The sequence below is a fragment of the Pholis gunnellus genome (genome assembly GCF_910591455.1).
Source record: "Pholis gunnellus genome assembly, chromosome: 4".
Classification (NCBI taxonomy): domain Eukaryota; kingdom Metazoa; phylum Chordata; class Actinopteri; order Perciformes; family Pholidae; genus Pholis; species Pholis gunnellus.
The window spans coordinates 22166774-22188682 of NC_136530.1; the positions used below are offsets into that span (position 1 = coordinate 22166774).

Consider the following 21909-nt stretch of genomic DNA (forward strand, 5'->3'; position numbering starts at 1 on the left):
ATGCTGGTCATCTGCCAGTAGCTTCAATGTTACCATGTCAGAGACAATGTGTCTTAATGCAGCTGCTTTAGTGAGCCGCTGCACAACATGCACACTGTTGGGACTAATCAGCCCAATTAAAGCCAAGTTCCAATGTGTGTGTGTTGCAATGCGACCGCACTTTGAAGCTAACAGAGGAGCCGTCCACAGACCACACAGTAAACCAACAGATAGGGGGCGGATGGAGACAATGCTAAGAGTGTTGATACTGCAATAACTTTTTACCTGTAATTAAATGTATTCTTTTTCATAAGGGAAAAAAGACTGATATCAATGCAGGCCCCCCTCCTCCTTCCTCTGACTGCTAACGATGCAACGAACCCATCATCTTTGATCACTGTCAGAGCTGAGATTAGCTGTCATGGTGCACTTTAGACCTTCACCCAGAGCCCCCACTTTACGTTCGCTTCACTTAGCAACACACACACACACACACACATATATACATATATATACACACACACACACACACACACACACACACACACACACACACACACACACACACACACACACACACACACACACACACACACACACACACACACACACACACACACACACACACCTGGCCACGGTACACCGCACACAGCGTCCACAATAATTGAGCAAAAAAATAATTATTGATTTGGTCACTTTCGATGGCAACTGTTGTGTTTGCAGTCTGCCCATCTCAGTGTTGGTAACACAGATGGTGTCATGCCAATGTATATACACACTAAATGTGTGTGTGAAGAGGAACCATCTGCAGATCAGCTGCATTCGTGGAAGAGTTATTAAACAATTGAGACTGTTGTCTCAGTATTGTTTTATTAATCCTTGATGTGCACACAGTATAAAGCGAATTCACCACATATATAAGCACCCTGTAATGTAATATATATATATATATATTTTTTTTAAGTATACCACTGTGTGACTAGGCGTAAATCCTATGAAGTTATTATTAATCCTGACATCATTTGGTATCAGACAGACACCGGTCTGCACTGCAATAACAAAGCACGTGTTGTGTTCAATTGGACCAAAGCATGTCAAAAGAAGAACTCAAACGCACCGTGATGGTCCTCTAAGCGGATGAGCAGGCGGGGCCAAACTGCAAAGCTGAGCGCCTTGATTGAGCTCAAACCCTGACATGAATTGGTACATTTTTCAATGAGGTCTCGCGTGCACCGCGCAGTTTATACAACGTTACTTTATGGGATGTTTATGGTCCCGTGCGTGGTTTCATACCGGTGACACGGTGCCTGGAAGACGTCATTACTCACCGCATCTTTCTCCGCTGCCCCGCTCTCCTGGTGCTCCATGAGTTTCCTCTTGTTTCTGTTTTCCACCCTCTTCATCACTTAACTGTGTTAAAAAAAAAAACACTCGCGCGCGAGGGTTTGGCCCGCTTGACACTCCGTGTGGCTGAGTCCTCTCTGTATAACGTCAGTCGGTCAGCCTGCTAGCAACGTGTCCGCTCGCGCTGGTGTCGACTTCAGTGACGCCTTGCCACCGAAATGATATTCATCGCGTGCTGATGCAGTGTACTGGAGTTCAGAGTCCCCCCCAAGAGTTTGTCCCAGCCAGCCATTCCTGGTCAGTAGCCGGGTCCTGCGGCTAGCTAAGTTAAGAGAGCCGAGCTACACTCGGTACGCCCCGTGCTGCCTGCACATCTGGAGAACCCGTTGTGACAAGCTGTCAATCAAGCGTGCAGCACCCAGAAGCCACGAGTTGATCCTTCAGGGCAATACAAAAATTAAAATAAAAGGACAATGTATGGTCTTTTATAAGGTCAGTTTAAAATTTGCCGGGTAAAAAAAAATATCCATGCTGCGCGGTCGTGTCTGGCAACAGTTCATCCAACCCAACTTGTCCGTTAGTTAGTAACGTTAGCGTCTGGTGCTAAGCTATCTTCCAGCTGCGCGAGTAGCCGAGCGGCTAGCCAGGCTGCCGTGCTTTTGGCGTTTACCTGCACAGACACACCGTGACACCCATGACAGGTCCGTCTCCACTCCTCACAGACGGTTCCAGATGATTCCCACCGGAACACCGCGCCTTGTATCCGTCTCGGCGGTTTATCCGACAGCGAGTGTCTTCTTCAGCTGTTCTTCCATCATAAGATAAAATGCTAGGCTCCGTGTGTAAACACCGGGTCGGGCTCTGTGTTGAACTGGTGCCTCGGCTCGGCACGGCTCGGCTTGTTTCCTGACTCTGTCCTGGTCACTGCAGTGTCAAGCTAGCAAGAACGACAGCACAACTTTGGATTTAAATTTACCAAAATAAAAGCATGTTTATTCAGAATCGGCTTTGTTTGTCAAATGTGTGCACACATACAATGAGTTTGACTCCGGGTTTTCATTGCCCTTGATACGGCTAAAAAAAGAAAGCTGGACAAGGATAACAAATACACATGTAACTGCTATGTGTGTATACACACCTTCCTTTTAATGAGATGTGTTTGAACTATAATTTCAACGTAAACGCTGTGTAGCTACGGTATAGCACAAGAAAAGGGATTTCTAGGAGTTGACAGGACTTGCAATGAAGTGAAAGATATATTAAGATAAAGTATTTCCCTTTGAAATAGTGAATGTATGTTGTACATTATATAAATATATATCGAGAAGGTGTTTGGTCTACAATGTGGTGATATCTTATTTTGTCTACATCATACATTTTATTTTGAAAGGACACTAATCTTTTTCCTTACTTCAGCCTCACCTGCCGACACAGCTCAAGTGAAGATTATTCTTGTACAATTGTTAAACTTAAACTCATGTGTAGGAAATTTGCTTGAAAAAAGATACATTAAAGAACAAGTCATTCATTTTCTTTCATATTAAATCCCAGGGTGTGTCTTTGTTGCGCGTGTGTATGTGTGAGTGTAGATGTCATTGACAATTTAATTAGTTTTGTTGGACTCTGCTGCCACCTGCTGAGAGACAATAAAACATGCCTCGAATATGTTTGCTTGTATTTTATACTCATGTCTAAGATACATTAACTTGAAGCATTTTAACCTATTTTTAACTAACTATTTTTCCAGTTATTTTTTCGATAAAGGAGACAACTTAAGTTCTGCAGTTATTATGTGAGTAAAAAATACAAGAAGCCTAACAATAATATTGATGTATTTAAGAGAAATGAATTTATCCCGGACAAATATTTATTTATATACAACATTGAATAATAGTGATCATACTAACATATCGTTTAAGGTAAAAAATTAAATGTTTGGCCCTATATACTACATCCCTGTGTGCTACATTATACTTGTATAATTTCTTCCCTGTGACATTTTATTTTTAGAAATATGTTTATATTCCTTTACTTTTATGTAGTGTGCTATAAATACATTTGTGTTGATTTGTTTTCTTCCCCTAATAACATTGCTGTGTATATATTTCACTTATCATGAAATGATTCACTATCCTCTGCAATTTATAACCTCAATTGTTGCCGTTACAGATTTTTTTTCTTCAGGGGCTCTTCTTCACTCCAGAAAAAAAAAGAAAGCGTATTTTATAGTTGATCCAAGAAAAATGACAAACCAGAAAGAAGTATTTTTTTCCCTTTTTTATTAAAAAAGGTATTTTTCTTTTACCCCAAAACGTTTTTAACAAAGCGAACATGCATAAAAATACAGCTGGTCTTTGTTGAACAGCAACAAAACAACTTGCATTGAGGTACACTCCCTTTAATATGTACATACATGAGATGTGGTATCTAAAACCACACACACACACACACACACACACACACACACACACACACTGAGAAAGACACTAAGTTTGACCTTTGACCTGTGGGGGAAGTATACAAAGAAATCTCTAAACTTGATTATTTTACACCTGATTTAACAACTTAAAAGTTGTTCACTTTGGTTGATCTTATTGCTTCATAAATATATCATTACAATGCTCTTATCCTGTTACTTTGCCTTATTTCCACATTGTATATAAAACTCAGATTCATGTAAAGCCAAAGATTAGTGGGCCTATAAATATGCTTCAATTTGATTGTCACAAAACAAAAGTACGTTTGAAATCAATTCAGCCTCAGAGCTAAACAGATGACATGGCACTTTAATACCCAGGCCTAAAATATCAACAAAAAAGCAACCACAAAGCTTATTATTGCACAGTAACCCAAAAATTGCATATATCAGTAAAAGTATCAGAGGGCAGTGAAGACACAGTCCATGCACAAAAAGAAACAGCTAAGCTACAATACAGAGAAATCAAGGAAAAGTCCCACAAAAAAAAGGAGAAGAAAGAAATACAATTTGGAGAGGCCAGTGTAAAACACCCGATTTCAGAAAAGTTCATTTGCACAGTGAGCGTCACCAATCCTGCAGAAGTTTGGAAGAAGTAATCCTTACATACAGATATTTCTCCCTGGCGATTGTTATATATTACATTTTTTTAAACTGATTGTCATCTTGAGGGACATTCAAACATAATTCAAACATAAATACATTAACAAATTTAATAAAAAATAAAAAAAGAACAGCAAAAGGACAGAAATATATATTTAAAAAAAGAGATAAAAGTGTGGTCCATTTTCCTGGTTACAAAAATGAAATGGCATCGCTGTTGCACCGTGCACTATAAAATGAATTCCTTTTATCGGATAGGTCACTGAAGGCATCGCACAATCCGCTGAGCAGCTCCATGACAGTCTGTTACATGTGCTTGTTTTTTTATAACACTGCTGCACATTACAGCAGCGTCACCAGAAGGCCTTCCAACACTGCAGGTTAGTGTCTCAGCAGGAGAAACTGGGTTGGACCCATATTCGTTATTAAATATCTGAAGAGAACCGACTCCATACTTAACAGTAATACTCTGGAGCAACACAATCCTTAATTGGTGTTTTATTTATGAGTAAATGCAAGAGAACATCATCTACCAGCTATTTGACCAAACTGTCTATTGGTAGTTCTACAGTATATTCAAATATGTCATCAGTAGCTGGCCATTTTTATGATCATTAGGACGAAGCAAAAACATCTCTATTGTACCGTCAGAGTATGGCTTTGTTTCCACGAGCTGCTCAAACCACATGCAACTATTCTACACACTAACTACATACATGAGCCTCGACAGAGGCTGAGAGGAAGCACTTTGCAGTTTGGTTTTTGGCTTTTTCAAAGCCCCCATCCTGCTGGCATCCCGTGGACTTACTTTCATCGAATCCCTGCTGAAGTACGAGGCTGAAGTTGGCTTCTGAATGGGAGCTTCTGATTTATGAGCTATGGGAGAATATTTCCTCTTAAGTGGTTATTTTCGGATTGTCTAACAGAGAAAAGATATCAAATTAGAATTTGGGAAAAACAAGAAAAGTGTGCGGTTTTTCATGTTCTTAGACTGCATGAGACCAGGTCTACATTAAAAACTGTTCATGTAGTCTTACCAAACCTGGATTCAACTGTCTCTGGGAGCCCAACGCTGTTTTAAATCTGATTGTATATTTGTTTGATCTCTGAAGAAAAGGCTTAATCAGAAACTATGATTCATAAACCAACTCCAGCCCAACTCAGACTGGTCTCACATAAATCAGAGAAAACACTTCAGTTGATGACCTCAACAAAAGCCCACAGAACACCTACACACATTATACCGATATTAAAACCATTACATCATTCATTCATTCATAAACTTCCATCAACCAGCAGAAATCTATCAACACACACGGACAGAAGTCACTCAACTGGAATGTCTCTCCAGCTGATAGGAGAGCCAGGATTTACTGTGTTTTCTGTTTCAACAATGAGATGAACGACGAGGAGCTGGTGCACTACAGGAAGGCTGACTGCAGGGGGCGCTGGTGGAGGGACTGTCCCGGGACAGCAGAGGAGAAGGAGGAAGCCCAAGGCTTCATGACACCCCAACCAGGAGAGAAGGCGAGCTCACAGAAGCCTCTTGTGTTCTCACCTGAAACACAAAGGTGGAGACATTTAGTGCATTTTAAATGATGGTATTTCTGATATTTGATCAAACTTCCTCTCAAATTAGTAATTAGTCTGCTACAAAGCTTAATTAACTTCCTCAAATTAACACAGTTTACAGTTACAGCATGTCATAGTTTACATATGTGTAAACAATAAAGAACCTGAGCAAAGAATCCCTCAACAGAAGGAAGACGTGGTCCTGATTAAAAGAGAAGAGAGGGCAAATTGAATTATTTGCTGCACAATTTCATCAGAGCACACTTTGTAACTCTCGAGTAAGTGTACATTATTATTTTGAGGGAACTAACAGTAAAATATTAAACTTCACACTTCTATTTGTGTTAAACAACACGCATTGCTGGCATGCTAAAACAAATGATGTCCAGTGTAAAGGTTTATTGACTCTATGGTCACAATGTGAACCATCACCCAATCTGTGTGGTCGTCTTTGTGTAAGTGTTAGTAGAGCAAAAACAGGGGCACACATATTAAAACATGGCTCCACAGCACCACTAGTGGTCAAAAACATCACAGGGTGCCTTTAACGTCCGACTGAGATCACAAAAATGTCATTAGCTGCTGCCTTGTTCTTTGGTGGATGTTTAGTTGATAGTTTGTTCAGCAAAACAAGACACGTGTTCATGTTTGCAGACAGAAAGGAGACATTAGTGAAAAGCAGATTTTTGTGTATAAGGCTGCCAGTGCCTGTGGTAGAACACTGACAGTTAAAAGTTTCAAATGAAATGGCTTAATTGGCTACATCAGGGGTGGACAAACATTTCTGATTGTGAGCCATATACAGAAAAAAATAAGGAGTTAGAGGCCGACACTATTAAATGCGTGTAGTTCTCAACCTGTGAAACTGGAATAGAATCAGTGTCGCTGCACCAGAAAAACCCACAGAGTCGGATATACTGGTGTGCCCACATATTACAAAGACTATATCTGTATCTGATGCTCTTAAACTTGCATGGCCTAAGCGCCCACATGAACTAATATGTTTAAATCTGTAAATAACTCAAGTTAAAACAGGGAGAAATGGCGCCCACTTAAAAGATTACAATGTAAATGTAAAAGAGATGTGCATCTGTCTAATATTAAGATGTAACAAACTAACAAACAAAATATCGCTTTCTGTGCCAAGAGGTTTAGACAGAGATCATTTCACTGAATTTAGTCGACATCTAGTGTTTAAACCAGGATGTTCAATTGACATGCAGCATCATCTATTAGAAATATCTTTAATCCCAGGGTTTTCATCATGTTATCGGGACACTTGAAGCAAGCACAGCAAAGCCAAAGGGGACCATACCTTTAACAGGCCAGGGGTGTGAGGAAGAGGAGGAGGGGGGGAGGGAGGGGGAGGGGGAGAAAGAGGCGCAGCGAAGGGAGGAAATCCTGAGCTCGTTCTCCTGAGGAGACTCGGCAGGAGTCAGAGGAAAGAGAGGGTGTTAAGGAGGCAAGAAGGAAATGAGGAGTTTTACTCTCACTTCGGATTATCTTAGTTATTCTCACCCGCTAGAATAAAAGCTGAATGTCGCTCTAAAAACCAGAAGGGGAACACGTGAGAACTCACCTGCAAGTTTGTCTTTGCTTTCCTCAACACGTCCCGTGTTCTCGACACTGTAAACAAGCACACACACACACACACACACACACACACACACATCAGCTGTGAGACGCCATTTGTTCATTGGTGGGTCGAACAGAAGACGAGCGGTAAACACAAGACTCAATAGCACAGCTGCTCTGGGATTGAACGATTGGAGCGACAGAAGACAAAAAAAAGGTGGATGAAGAAAGAAGAGAGGGCTGGAAGAAGACGACGCAGACGATGATGAAAGATCAGCCCATCTCATGATAATTCATCTTTACCTTAACCCTTAACTACTCAACCAACAGACTAAGTGGTCGGTATGTGCTACGTCGTTATCTATTTCAATATGGAATCAAAAGACAATAAGAATACGATACATGGTTTTATATGATGGACTAGAAAGACTGGGAACAGGAGTGACTCACGTTGGTTGACTATAAAGTGCTCCATGCTATCTTTGGTGCGGTCGGAGCTCTTCACTCTCTCCATGGCGTCCTTTAGAGCCTGCTCGTGCTCCGAGAGCTTCAGACGGAGCGAGACGACCTCCTCCCTCAGAGACTGATCCTGTAAACACACACACACACACACACACACACACACACACGCGCACACAGAGTAAATGTTTAGTGTCTGTCCACACATGCAGGTACATGCAGGTGAGAGCAATCGCTGCTGAGGCCAAAAACACGATTAGAACTGTTGATGCGTGAATCATTTTGTGCAGGTTGTAAAGGTCTGACACAGACTGTGACTCAGCTGTTTCCTCCTGGAACTACCCTGTACTGCCACAAAAGTATCAGCCTATGTTAAACGTGATGAAAACATTAAAAAAGGTTTCACAAGGAGCCAAGAAAGATCGAAGGCTGTTTTTTTTTAAAAAGAACTCCTCTGCTCTCGGCTCCTCTACATGTTCCATCCCATCATGCTGCTGCTCTCTGACTTCACTCTGTAAGACTGCGAGGCGTTTTGTTCAGACCTGCTTGGCTTCCTCGTGGTTTGGAAGAGCTGCTCTCCAGAACATCCGCAGCAGATCGCCGGCCTCCTCCAGGATCTCTCGCAGGGTTTTAGTGTCAGACAGCAGCTCGCTGACAGAACCTGAGTCTGAGGGCTGAGACGGACAAAAAACAAGATGTTAATAAAGAAGTTAAATTATGAGTTAATCTATCAGCTATTGCCCTTGTTAATCTGTAAATCATCTAGCCCAATAAAGCCCTAACAGGTAAAAAAAGATACAAAGTTAAAGTGTCTTCATGACCAGCAGCTAAAAGTAGTCACTTAATAACAATGTAAATAAAGAAAATCAACAGTAAAGATGGAATAAACGATGTAGAGTTGCAGTTCATTTATATTTCATTAAAGATTTTTTTCTTTCACATGGAGTGTTTCATTTCTATGTCAACAAAACCTCGGGTCTATATAATAATAATGTAATGCTACACACGGTTTGTAGATAATTATATAAACGCTGCATTCTCTAGAGCTGCTTCTTCTTAATTATAGCCCATAACACCAATGATCAGCAGGCCATTTGAGTGTTGATGTTAACAGGACGTTCACCCGGGACTAGAGAACCGCACCATGAACGATTCTTTTGGTTCTGTATTTTCTTTTAATAACAGCGATGAAGACTACCACAGAGAGGCGGGACTCAGAGGAGAAAAGTCGCAATCACAAATCTATCTGCGACTTCAGCACCACGGACAGCGCCATGGATTTACCAATACACAGCAGGCATGAGCACTGGGCGGCAATTTTTGACCTCATTAATTCAACCAATCATAAAAAAAATGCGGAATCGAAAAAACATATTTCACTAATATCCGTTTGATTGGTTTGGCCCCATAAAACACGAGACGCAGCGAGAGAGCCCTGTCACTTTTCTGATCAGCTTTCCTGAAGCGCCGGCCAAACAGCTGACTACTAAAGGTTTAAGTGCTGTTTTAAGTACAAGAGCACGCCTATGACGGGCGCACACAATTCATTGTAGCTCGTTTGGAAGGTTATGTAAACACCGTTGGGTGGCAAGTATTCATACGTGATCATTTGATCGCGTGCTCAGTTATAGCTGACTAGACGGATTGTATGAAGGACTAAAATGCTGATAAAACTACAGCCTATGAGAAGTTCAGCAGTGCCATTACGCACGGCCTGTTTACCTCTATGAAATCAGTAGCTTACAGTCCTAAAGAACGTCCATAGTAACACTGGTTATTGGTGACCAACCAACATCTATTACTGGCCCTCTCTGGATGGCAGGTTAACAAGGGGCATGTATTTTAGTCATCCTGCTAACAAGGGGGATGGCGTCCCGCCACAAATACAATCCAAAACATGACCTAAACTAGAATTAGCTGCTTCAGTCACCATCAGGATCACCTGGTCTGTGGTGTTTTGGCTTCCCGTCTCTCTCACCTGATGAAGGCTGAACTCCTGCGGGGCGGCATTCAGGGAATAAAATGCAGTCTCCATCTTGCGGAGGAGAGCGCTGCCCTCCAGGATCTGCTGCTGCAGAGCCTTGAAGTCATCAACATGGCCCACTGCATGGCTTCCGTGACGGTTGGCGAATGAGCCGTCGGGGGCTTGGCCCTGCAGTGTCGAGGCTGCAGGGATGGGAAGACAAGACAATTAGGAGCAGGAGCAGGAGGGAGACGCATGAGATCTATGTGCCATGGTGTGCCGCCATGTGATAAATGGATGTATCAGCAGAATACTAAGAGAATCTGATCAGTTATTGAACAAAGAAAAAGGTTGGAGGTCAAAAAGATGGGAGTGTGTTGCTTACATGATTAAAGATGATAGAACTGTTCTAACATTTAAGTGTTGATTGTGAGGTTCTCACCTTGACCGGCTGCTCCAGTTTCTGCTGCATGCTTCTGTGCAGGATGTCGAGGAGAGGAAGGACTGATGAGCCCAGTGTCTCTCACAGGGGGGGAGGGAACGTTTTCTGTAGGAGGAAGCTTTCCATCAGTACTGGGCTGCAAAGATCTCCTTCTCAATATGACATGTTTCTCAGTTACTGAGCTCCAAAAGAATCATTTCTCTTAATCTGGTGTTGTGATCGGCTTTACCCCATCATATTTCAACATGCTGTTGGGTGTGTCAGGCATATACTGACCGTTGAAGAGCTGTCTCCTGGATCGAGGCTGTGTGTCGGCCTGTCCGCTCAGCTGCTGCTCCAGCTGAAGGTGCAGCTCCCTGGGGTCCAAAGTCGCACCGCTGCGTCCAGGTTTGGCACCGTCACCGGCCTGACCTGCTTGGAAACACACAAACATTTTTTAAAGAAAGATTCTTGCAGCTGTCGTGGCGCTGTACAAAATGCTAATTTTAGGGGCTTAAAACGTCCCTGGAAGTTCATATCACAGTCTCTTACCTGCGTGTGTGTTTGTGTTGACTCCACACACTCTGTGGTACACCTGCAGCTCACACTGAAGAGAGTGGACCAGACTGCGGCTCTCACAGAGCTGCTGTTGGAGGACGCTCACCTCGTGCTGGAGTCTAAGAAAATACACGCACATGAAACCATACGTTATTTAGCCTGTTATTGTCATATCCAGCTCTTGTTATACAAAGCATCTGCTCACTTTGCACTCCTATACATGAGAGGCCCCTACAGGACGCGATACAGTCTCTAGCGCCCTAACTTAACCACCAGGTTGAGGAGCAGTATGTGCCGGCCCCTTTTCTGGTTGAAAGGATGTTTCCCCTCTGACCACACTCAACATCACTGATGGATGCGGTCGAGTGCATTCAGAGGTCTGCTTTGTTGCACCTACACCCAGCAGTGATGTCACGTGTACTGATACAACCATGGAGTACAACTCTACATCACTGCAAGCAATGTGAAAAGACAAACCAAGATTTTCAAGGGTTTTAAAATTCAGTTTTTTTTTTGAGGATGTGAGGACCTGACGAAATGTCCCCACTTTCCAAAAACCTCTTCACTCTCAAGGTCGTAAAAAATGACAATTACAGAGTACATGAACACACACACCTGTTGATGGCTTCCTGGTTCTTCTGTCTGTCCTGCTTCAGCTCTGTAATCTCATGACTGCGAGCTTCAGCCTCAGTCTGCATCTTCCTGCTTTGCTCCGCCCACCTCTCCGCCTCTAGCTCCGCCCCCCGCAGCTGCTCCGCCTCCTTGCTGCCCTCTGCAGGGGACACAGGACGTGACATTTTTACATTACAGGGGCAAGTTATTTAGCCCTGAACAGAACCAGAACTGATGCCTAGAAAAGTGCGTAAACAAAGAAGACTTGAACGTCACTCAACAATAAAATCCCAAATTGTGAATCACCGCGACCGCAAGAGACCCTTGAGCATACAGTCATAAATGAACACAGTAAATATCAGGCTGGTGGGTCGAGTAGTATTCGAGATTAGCCGCTGACAGACAGATACACAAACACACACACACACACACATATATACAACTTAATGCATGATCTCCACACAGGCTTATGTCTGGCGGAGATCATAACTTCTGTGCAATCGCAGGCACAAAAGCTGTAAATCTGCGTCATACAACTTAATGGATTCCTCTACAGGCTGAGGCCCTGGTAGTGAGCATCCGACTGTACCTCTGGTGGCCTGTTTAAGCTGGTTCTGCAGACTGACGTTCTCTTCCTTCAGAAGTCTGATCTCGCTGGACAGCTGGCCGACCGACTCCAGACCCTGGATGTAGATGTTGGTAGGAGCCCCTGGAGAAGACACGGGGGCGTTAGACATGTAATATTTATCATGTGCAAGCAAGGTAACATGCTAACAAGCTAGTGTTTTGTATATATCAGGCTTTATATTAAATATCTACAATGAGATAACTTACAACTCTGCATTTTCTACCAAATTACATCGCGTTTTCCTGAATCTAACAAATTAACAGCTTGTTTCACATCAATTATTAGAACAATTCCATGGAAATAAGAATGCAACTCAGGCACCTGATAAACACATGTTGAGTGTGTGTATTTGTGTGTGTGTGTGTGTGTGTGTGTGTGTGTGTGTGTTACCTTTCTCAGTGGCGGTGTGAGCCAGTCTCTCCTCCAGCTGCTGCCGGAGGCGATCGTTGGTCTGGATGGAGTCCTCCAGTCTCTGTCTCAGACTCCTGATCTCTCTCAGGTGCTCCTTCATCAAGTCTGAACCTGTAACAGAAACACAATTCATAACTTGCTTTTAGAGACCACTAGTGTTAGCCACACTGTAAATATCAAATACAAAGATGGATGAATAAAATCAACACAGGTATTGACGGACCACATCAGTGTTATATACCAACTGAAAGGTTTTATCTGGCCGTCATTAGCCACCAGCCTGCATATATTTTGTTGCGCTTATAATGACACATTTTTTTATTTGAGTGTCTACCTGTGTTACTGGCGCCGGACTGGTACCCCGAGGATCCCGAGGACAGGTCAGCTCCGAGTCTCACCGGTCGGGAACCATAGCTCATATCCCACAATGCACTGCTCTCCAACAGACTGGCCCCGGCTTTCATTGCCGAGCCGGCATCCAGGCCGCTGCTGGTGGCGCTGCTGAAAGGAGAAGGCTGGTATCCGTGGTAGGAGAGAGGCAGGAAGGCGGAGGAGTCGGGCTGCTGGTGGGCAAACGGGAAACCCGGAAGAGGTTTGGACTGGGGAGTGGAAAACCCTGAAGAAGAGGACGAAGTCACATGAAAGTAAGTCAATACAGTTAAATAGCAGCTAATAAAAGGCAAAGAACCCAGCCTGAGAGAGATAGACACTTGTCTACATTGCAAGACTGAAAGAGAGATGAAGGGATACATTTTGACGAAGCGAGCGACTTAATCAGCCAAATGATATCGGTCTAGTTTCTCAAAGCTCCATCCCTCATTAGTGTTTCGAAATCACAGCAAATCCTTCTCAAGCTGGGTACTCTGTGTTCATCAAGCATCAAATGATGACCAGTTACTTAATGAGAGAGAGAGAGAGAGTGGAGGGTGTTAAATACATAGTCAAAGGGAAGAGGAGGGGTAAAGAGAATAAAGCCTGTAGCAGGGTTAACATTCATAATCCTCATACTGATGGTGAGGCAGCTACACGGCTAATCCTTTTCGGATGCGCGAACATACTTATACTGAGCAGCTAGCTTCACATGCAGACAACAATGATTTAGTTGTGTCGTACTGGGAGAATACTGTGAATGGGGTCAATCTCTGGAAGTGAAAAGAAATATGTCATGACTCTTTGGAAGTTTGAACTTCTAAGCTAGAGCAGCTCGGGAAGACGCTCGATATAGGGTGGCGGCTAGAAAAACGTCACCATCTTCTTCAGCGTGTGAGTGCACAATAAAAGTTTTCTTGGCAACCCAATGGCTTGATTTTCTGCTGTTGATATTCAGTCTGGTGGGATGCACAGTGTTACTGAGCATCAAACACACAGTTAGTTCACACTCTCCCACACGCAAACTCATGCACGGCACAGTCAGGCCGACGCACTCTCATTGCCTCCCAGCTGCCTTTGTAACATCTGCAGCTCCTGATGCGCCTCAGCCAGGGAGAAACCCACTCCCCCGTCGCCCGGGTAATGGGTGCGCAGGGTTGCGGGGTGGGGATGGAAGGGCAAAGGCACCCTCTGGGTGGAGGGGGAGAAAGAGGAGGAGAAGGGGGGAGGGTGGAAGGGGGCAGAGGTGAAGACTGAGGCTGGAGCTGGGAGGAGAAGAAGAATGAGGCACAGGAGTGAGAAGAGAGATACAGGCGGGAGGCGCCGTCAGAGGTGCGAGGTGAAGGTGCAAGAATGCGGCAGAAAAAGTAATTCACATGACGGGACTTCTTTCGCAGCCTGGGCTACACTCAGGACTCCCACTCCTACCTGTCTGACCCTGCACGTCTGCGGGCTTGTGCGGCGGGCTGGTGCAATGCATGCTGGGGCAGCTGAGGCAGGACTGGGTTCTATGGGATGAGGTGACGGATGGAGGTACAGACGCATGATGGGACACGGGGCCACTGTGGGAGTGGCAATCTGGAAATGAAAAGCAGCCTGCTTGAATCTCAAGTGCGGACCAAAAACCAACAGTGAATGTATCTACTAACAAGTATTGGGTCTATTAACATATCTTCTTCTTCTGAGCGCCATTGTTGTCAATTAAAACACATCAATGAGCCACACAGTTTGACCTTCATAACTTCAGTAACGGAGCCTTTTTTTTCTTCCTTTTAATGACGCTACTTGTGTGTGTTGTTTTACTGTATGGATTACTTCTCTTTCCACTTATACCATCCAGGTACTGCATGTTTTATGCAGCAGTGTACAAACGGATGACGACAGGGCATCACGTTCTCACCTGTGCCGACTCTGGTGCAAGACCGCGCGTCCTTCTGGCCGAGCTCGCTGGCAGCGTCCACGTCGGAGCAAGGATCCAGGTCCTCGTTCGTGGATCCCTGCTCGTCGGACACATAGGAGTTGCGATCCGATTGGTCGGTGGTGTCGGAGAGGGCGTGGCTGCTGCTGGGCGTGTCAGAGCGCTGATGGTGATGATGCTGGTTTAGTTTGGTGCGGAGAGACTCGATGACCTTGTCTTTCTGCTGCAGCTCCTTACTGAGCCTGTAACGCACACACACATAAATATATATATACTATTTATTAGTGGTTTAATTATCAGTGAAACTAATACATTTACTTTCTTCCAGACCACATTAACTTAGCCCATACATGTACATCAAAAAAACTGTTTTCTTTAGGTTTTCTTTCCTGGACCAGCAAGGTGGGTGGGTGGGTAGAGTGACAAAGCAGCTATTACTCCTCCCTCATTTCCACCACTGAGTTGCCTTTGAGCCAATAAGCCCTTTACACCCATCTGCATAAAATACATTTTGGTCTTAATCATATCAAACAACCTAAATCTTTCTCTTTCCATTCCCTGAAGCCAAATCTAATAAATTGGGGGTCCTTGACAGCAACAAAGTAACCACTGATGTAACTGATCAAACTTTTCAAATGATATACTGTTGGACCAGTTGGTGTAGAGACCCAAATATCCAATGTACCTTAACTTGCTCCTACACTGGTCTATCAGATCAGTTGTTGTTACGTGCCTGTCAACCACGCATAGAAGCACAAAATCCTAATAAAATCCCTTTTTTTTCAAAATGAAAATCTATAAAAGTGAAATAATATGAACGGAGCAAGCGCGAGAACAGCTGCATCAGCTGCCTAAGTTGTGACTCAAAGGATAAAGAGCATTAATGAGCGACGATGTACTAGGGGTGTGAGCCACCTGCCTGCTGATCTGTACTGTCCCACAGAGGCTTTGCCGACTGCATTGCGTTCCTTCAGGGGAAGCCTCTTAGTACATGACGCCGCATCGCATCACACGCGGTAAAAGTGCAGACTCACGCTTTCACAAGAAACATCACACCGACGGGAAGGGAAAAATAAAAACTAGAAGGGCAGACGTAGAGAGGAAGGATGGAGGGGGAACAAGACAACACACTCACAGCAGCGTGTCCCCTACAGCTGACTGAATTAACGGTGACATGTTGGTACACAGATGCCGAGGTGGAGGTCATTCATCTAAATCAATGGCAAGCTGATACACACAATGACAATACACACACACACACACACACACACACACAGACCCACATTCACAAGACGATTGCAACATCAGAGTCCATCTACAGTACTTTTCCGTCTTTTGATGTTCACATCACTTCACAAACTGTTAAAAAAATGAATAAAATACTTTATTTTTTCAAAGTTTGTGAGCTTTGTGTGGTTAGCCTAGCTTAGCATAAAGACTGGAAATGGGGGGAAACAGCTAGCCTGGCTTCGAGAATTTAACTTCTTTTTGTTTTTAATGGTAAACAAGTATGTTTAAAAGTTAAAAAAGTTCTACATAAAGAAGCTATTATCAAGGACATTCCACAAGGTTTCTTTTGTGTGTCCGTCTTACTTTTCGAGTTGTGTGAGCAGTGCCCTCCTCTCCCTGTCGGTGAGTTTCTTCAGCAGCAGCAGTTCTCTCTCCTGGGCCTTCCACTCCCACAGAGAGAAGGAGAACAGAGAGTCTCTGTACAGCGGGCTGCTTTTCGACAGCATGGCCTTCCACAAAGGAGCCATCCGGCACCTTTCGGCCCCCTGTGCTTCCCCCGGCCGTCGGCCCTCTGCCTGGGCTACTGACTGACCATCCCTCCTCTCTCTCTCAGACTCCTGGGTCGTTTTTCTCCGTTGCAGTTTTTCCTCCCAGCCGTGTCTCCAGAGGTAACCGAGCGTGGCTCATTAGCTTAGCAGGCTGAGGTCCTGACCTCAGTCTGTGAGAGGCAGCAGGTACAGTGGACAGGCAGAGCGTGAGTGCCGGATAAAAAGGATGGAGGGATGACTGGGCGTGTGAAAAGCAGAGCAAATCCTCAGATTAAGTTCGGGCTTCCCAGGGAGATAGATTTTGGTGGCTTCCTCCACACACACCTACACACAGATCCTGGGAGTGTGTGGGCTGGGACCACAGGTGGTAACCCAAATAAATCCCAAATCAGATTCTAAGGACACAAAGACGAGCATGTGGAGACTGAAGCCACAGAACCAGAAAAACAAGTGTTGATTCACACAGCGGATTCAAAGGATTTGAACGTCCAAACGTCCAACCGCAGCGGATCAGTCAGATGGTTTGATGACAGGAACAGCTGTCAGCAGAGATCAAGAAAATTTAATTCCGCGTGCAGCTCAGCACAGTTTTGAGATTCAACCCCCCCCAGCGTACGATGAGGTGAAGCATGAAATTAATTGAAAAGCTAAAATAGAAACAAAAATATTATTAAAATTAGCTCTGAGGTGAGCAAAGAACTGAATCAAGTGCCTGAGGAAACTCTGGGTCTTCCTCTCTTTTTGGTTTACAACCCTGATAAATCTCTCTCTTTCCTGCTGCCTGTCTCCGGTCCCAAAATAAGCCTTTTTTTTCAATTGAAGTCTTGAATAGTGCCCTCAAAGGAAAGCCTCTTAGTACCACTCTGGACAGAACCTAGCCCACCAGCGTACGCAGCAGCAGCAGCAACAGCAGCAACAGCAACAGACCCTGCGGGAGAGATGTAGTGACGAAAGAGCAACACGCAGAGGGAGGAGAGGGATGTGCGTATAAACGGACGTCCGGATCCCCAGGGCTTGTGCGTTCACGCTGCACTGCCCATCAGAGAAAGAGAGGAGCGGGAGCCGAATGAATGATCGTCCACAAAGCAGCACTTCCTCTTTCTTCAGCTTGTTCGCTGTCCACCTGCAAAAACATGCACGCCTCCTCTCTGGCGCAAGAGTGAATTCAGAAATAAGAGCGGCTCTTCTTTACAGGATTTGAGTTGAAAGAGGACGCTTTAGACCAGAAGGAGAGTTTATATCCAGCTTTAGCTTGCAGAAAATCCAAGAACCAATAGTAAGTAGGTGGAAAAGCAGATCAATTCAAGTCAAAACGGCATTATCCTCTGTCCACAAATATAAATAAAATCCAGGTTTCTGATGAGAGGATCTTACGTAATGCAGATCAGAGCCGTGCTGGATGTTTAAGCACCATGTGCTGCTCCCGATACGCTGAAGCAAGCTGAGGCTCTGAGTGGAGCTACGTCCTGCTGCTGCTTCCCCTCACGTTTAACTCACTCACTCTCTCTCTCTCGCTCAACCCCTCCCTCCCTCTCTGCGTTTAGCTGTTCATGACCTATTTCCCTCCCCATCGGAGGTCTTAATAACTTAACCTGATTAGAGGCCATGTCAACGTGCTTGGAGCCCAACACACACACACACACACACACACACACACACTGAATATAGACATACATTCATTCCCATAATGTCTATTTTAATCGCTGCCATGATTATGTTCACTGACAATGTTTTTTTTGAAGATATTGATCTTTGTCACAGGAGCTGTTTTGTGAAACTGAAAACCAATCAATGGCAGACACATTCGAGAGTTTTCTCCTTATTATGTCAATGTAACATTTTTTTAATCTAAGTGGCATCCCATTTCTTTTAAAGCAAATGCGCTGTGGCAGATTAGTAGTATATATAAACATAATTTTTATCGGGACACATTATTGTATGACACCCTGTCATGCATTAATGCTACTTGACTGTGTGTTTATACATACACACACATATGCCCCCCCCCCCCCCAACACACACACCCTGTATGTACACTCAGAATCAGAGGGACAGGCTAAATGGGATGGCTGTCGCAGACTCACAGAAAACACACTCGATAAATCTCCTTCACATCTGGTCGGCCATCTGTGCTGCAACAACATGATGTTAGATGACTGCAGGCCTCTCTCCCTCTCTCCCTCTCACCCTCTCTGCCTCCCTCCCTCTATGTCTCTCGTTCTCTCTGAGGGGACACTCTAATTATTCACAGAACATTGTTTATTAGTGGGTTTGACCCAGCACTCACCCTTTCTATGGTCCAGCTTTTGTTTTTGTTTTAGCATGTTTCAGCTCATTCATCGAAGAATCGTGTGGGCTTTCATGCAGTAACTGCCCATCATCTGTCATCTATTTTACTTATATTTGTATTCAAATTGAAGTTGATGAATAACTATTATTTTTTCCACCTTTCAGGCAGCCTTGTGACTCTTCTCATCGAACCCAGGTACGAAAATCAGAGAGCGGCATTAAGAAGCAGAATTAGACGTGTTACAAATGACTGAACATCCAGGACATTCGTCGGCCACAAGCTGCGCTTTCTGCTTTTGCCTAAAAGAGACAGAGACACTTTTGAAATACTTGTAAAAGAGTCCCAAATATTCATGCTGAGGTTTGTGGATTGTTTAGAATGACTGTTCTTACCCAGTAAGTCCTCCAACCTATTGCATTTTCAAAGTAACGTAATGCTTCACCACCTCGAGGTGCACATTTGATAAAATGATTCCCCTCCTCCACTGCTGTCCACCAGACACACGTTCACCTCTCAGCCAGCTCAGAAGTTTGACTGATTTATCAATAATATAAAGACATTGATTAGTTGAGTTTGATAGCAACATTATATCATTGTTTCTTTTGTCCCACACTAAGAATATTGGTAAGATTATCATTCTGTATTAAACAAAGAGTTTTTTGTTCCTCTTGTGTAACTTTGTTTGTCCTGGTCTCACTCGTGCTGTCCTTTTGTTTTTTGCTCTTCTTTTGTCCCCTCTTTTTTGCCATCTGCCTAATTAGCCGACCGATCGACCGGACAGTTAAGGTCCTTGCTGGGACATCAGCAGAGCCCTGCTGGTCACGACTCCCCAGCAGAAATTAATGAGCTGTATGGGTTGGATGAGTGTGTGGTGGTGGTGGTGGTGGTGGGTGCAGGGCGGCCCAATCGCGGCTCTGCCCCGCAGGACTTTATGGTTTTGTAATGCAGCGCTGTCAGAGCAGCTGACTTCACAAGTTGCTGAAGGGCCCAACGAGACGTCCTGCCAGCTGCGACGACCAGCAGCGGGAAAAAAAAGACTTGGCATGGTGTGAAAGGAAAGAGACGAGTGAAAGAAACCAAATAAGTCGTGCGGCACAGAGGCACGAAGATACGAGATGAAGACTTTCTCTGATGTGATCTGCGGTTAACACAGGAATATTCAGTTTGACAGACTCTTCCTAATCGCACAAGTACGTAGTCATTGTTCAGTCCATGTGGGTTAAAACGACATATGCTGTGATTCTCATTTCAAGCCAACCGTTTGCTGAAGTGCAACCCGACTTTGTGTCGTACAAATCACGGCATTCGCAATGACAACAGGGAAATGTAGAGATGTTCTAAAGAGGGAACGATGACGACAACAAGGCGCGGGTCAGCTGAGATAAGAGGCAGCCGAAGGCATCGTTACGTTTCTTTATGTTTGTACTGTAAGAAGATATTATAATAATTAAAGAAGCCCGCGGTCTCTGAAAGCCAGAAGGTAATGAAACACTAAAGTGTATTAATTGACCTTCTGTTTCTTCATTACTTTCCTTCTATCTCGTAGCAATTCATCGCTCTGATTTAAATGTCAAGAAAGAAACAAATCTCCCTTCGAGGAATACGTAACATTACACCCTTCACATTTAAAATCACGTGAATGGAGTCACTTACAGAAGAGGCTACTGTCTAATTACTATTGTCTACTAATTAATATCACAGAACTCATACCAACTCTGTTCAAACATGTGTGAAATATATATGTTAATGAAGAAGGCACGGCTCCATCACATTGCTAGTGTAATAAAAAGAACACAAATAATGTTCATTATTCCATCATGAAATGTATTACATTTTTACTTGAAAACTAATAATATCAAAATCATTATGCCTTAACTGACGCTGAGTAGATTTTTGTTTGAAACATGTTTCTAAAAACTGCTTCTCGATCAATGCTGCCAAAGAATTCATGAGGGAGTGCGTCTGTGTCTTCCTGTGTGTTAGACGACTCTCCAGCCCTTAATGAACTACCCAGTTACCTCTGTCATTAACTATCCGGTGAGATCATCGCTCATTATCGATGGAGCGTCTGATTAATCTGCCCTGAGGAACAAACGTCGGCCCGAACGTCACACACCAATACTTTCCATTGACCAACATGGAGCCTGCTGTTACGCAGAACTCGAGAGAAGCAACACACAGGAACAGGCAAACACACACACACACACACACACTGATGAGTATGCGTTCACTGACCGGATGGCGAGCAGCTCTGTCTTCTCATCTGGATCTTCAGGATGATCTCCTGTTGGAGATACGATAACATCCTTTTTGTTCCCGTATCTAATTACGCTCGAAATAAATGACTTCTGATATCTCGCGTGTCCGTTACATGAAGTGAACCACTCACGTCCGCTGATCTTTGCGCTGACCCGCTGCGCCAGAGCGCCGCTCTGAGCCAGCTGGTCCCTGAAGCTCTGGCCCATGTAGTAGTCGATGTCGTTGGCCCTCAGCAGCTCCTCGAAGGCCTTGGTGGTGTCTCCCAGGTGCTGGGTGAGGATGTTGCACACGCCCCGACCCTCCCTCAGCCGCTGGCGGAGGTGAGACAGCTCTCTGGCCTGAGCCTGGATCAGAGTGTCGAATTTACTACGGAAAGAGAAGAACAGAAATGAGAGTTGCATATTTTAATCCTGACAATACACGAACAATTAAAAAAGTGCCCTACAAACGAACTGCTGCTGCTCAGGTTTACTATTGAGATCAGCTGCTCTCCCTCGGGTCCACAAGAAAAAGAAATTAGCCAATTTCATTTATATTCAACTTTGTCAATCAGCCTTCAAAAACAACATAGAACAATACAATTCAATTTTTGTCATAATATACTACTTAAATCCTGTACTGTTCCAGTCAGCACAGTGTCATTAGAAATCATCTTAATTTTAGACTTAATTTTAAAAGAAAAAGAAAATTCATA

General features: G+C 44.0%; 2 protein-coding genes across 8 annotated transcripts in view; both read right to left on the reverse strand.

Moving 5' to 3' along the window:
* mast2 (microtubule associated serine/threonine kinase 2) overlaps positions 1-1639 on the reverse strand; it is a 149347-nt gene extending 147708 nt beyond the window's left edge. For all 3 annotated transcript variants that reach the window (XM_079157663.1, XM_079157662.1, XM_079157661.1), the window contains exon 1: positions 1308-1639. In XM_079157663.1, coding sequence (XP_079013789.1) covers positions 1308-1382 — 75 coding nt within the window. In that variant the 5' untranslated portion in view covers positions 1383-1639. The remainder of the gene's footprint in view (positions 1-1307) is intronic.
* Positions 1640-3633: 1994 nt separating this feature from the next.
* Positions 3634-21909, reverse strand: part of pde4dip (phosphodiesterase 4D interacting protein) — a gene marked incomplete at its 5' end in the record, with an annotated part of 95619 nt that continues 77343 nt past the window's right edge. For 2 of the 5 annotated variants that reach the window (XM_079158331.1, XM_079158327.1), the window contains 18 exons: positions 3634-5960; positions 7290-7389; positions 7554-7600; positions 8000-8138; positions 8551-8682; positions 9987-10174; positions 10414-10518; positions 10690-10827; positions 10945-11069; positions 11566-11722; positions 12152-12271; positions 12581-12712; positions 12936-13217; positions 14026-14235; positions 14399-14548; positions 14871-15130; positions 21192-21240; positions 21346-21581. In XM_079158331.1, the coding sequence (XP_079014457.1) occupies positions 5824-5960; positions 7290-7389; positions 7554-7600; positions 8000-8138; positions 8551-8682; positions 9987-10174; positions 10414-10518; positions 10690-10827; positions 10945-11069; positions 11566-11722; positions 12152-12271; positions 12581-12712; positions 12936-13217; positions 14026-14235; positions 14399-14548; positions 14871-15130; positions 21192-21240; positions 21346-21581 (2707 nt within the window). In that variant the 3' untranslated portion in view covers positions 3634-5823. The remainder of the gene's footprint in view (positions 5961-7289; positions 7390-7553; positions 7601-7999; positions 8139-8550; positions 8683-9986; positions 10175-10413; positions 10519-10689; positions 10828-10944; positions 11070-11565; positions 11723-12151; positions 12272-12580; positions 12713-12935; positions 13218-14025; positions 14236-14398; positions 14549-14870; positions 15131-21191; positions 21241-21345; positions 21582-21909) is intronic. The other 3 variants (XM_079158328.1, XM_079158330.1, XM_079158329.1) reach the window with 3 other exon arrangements.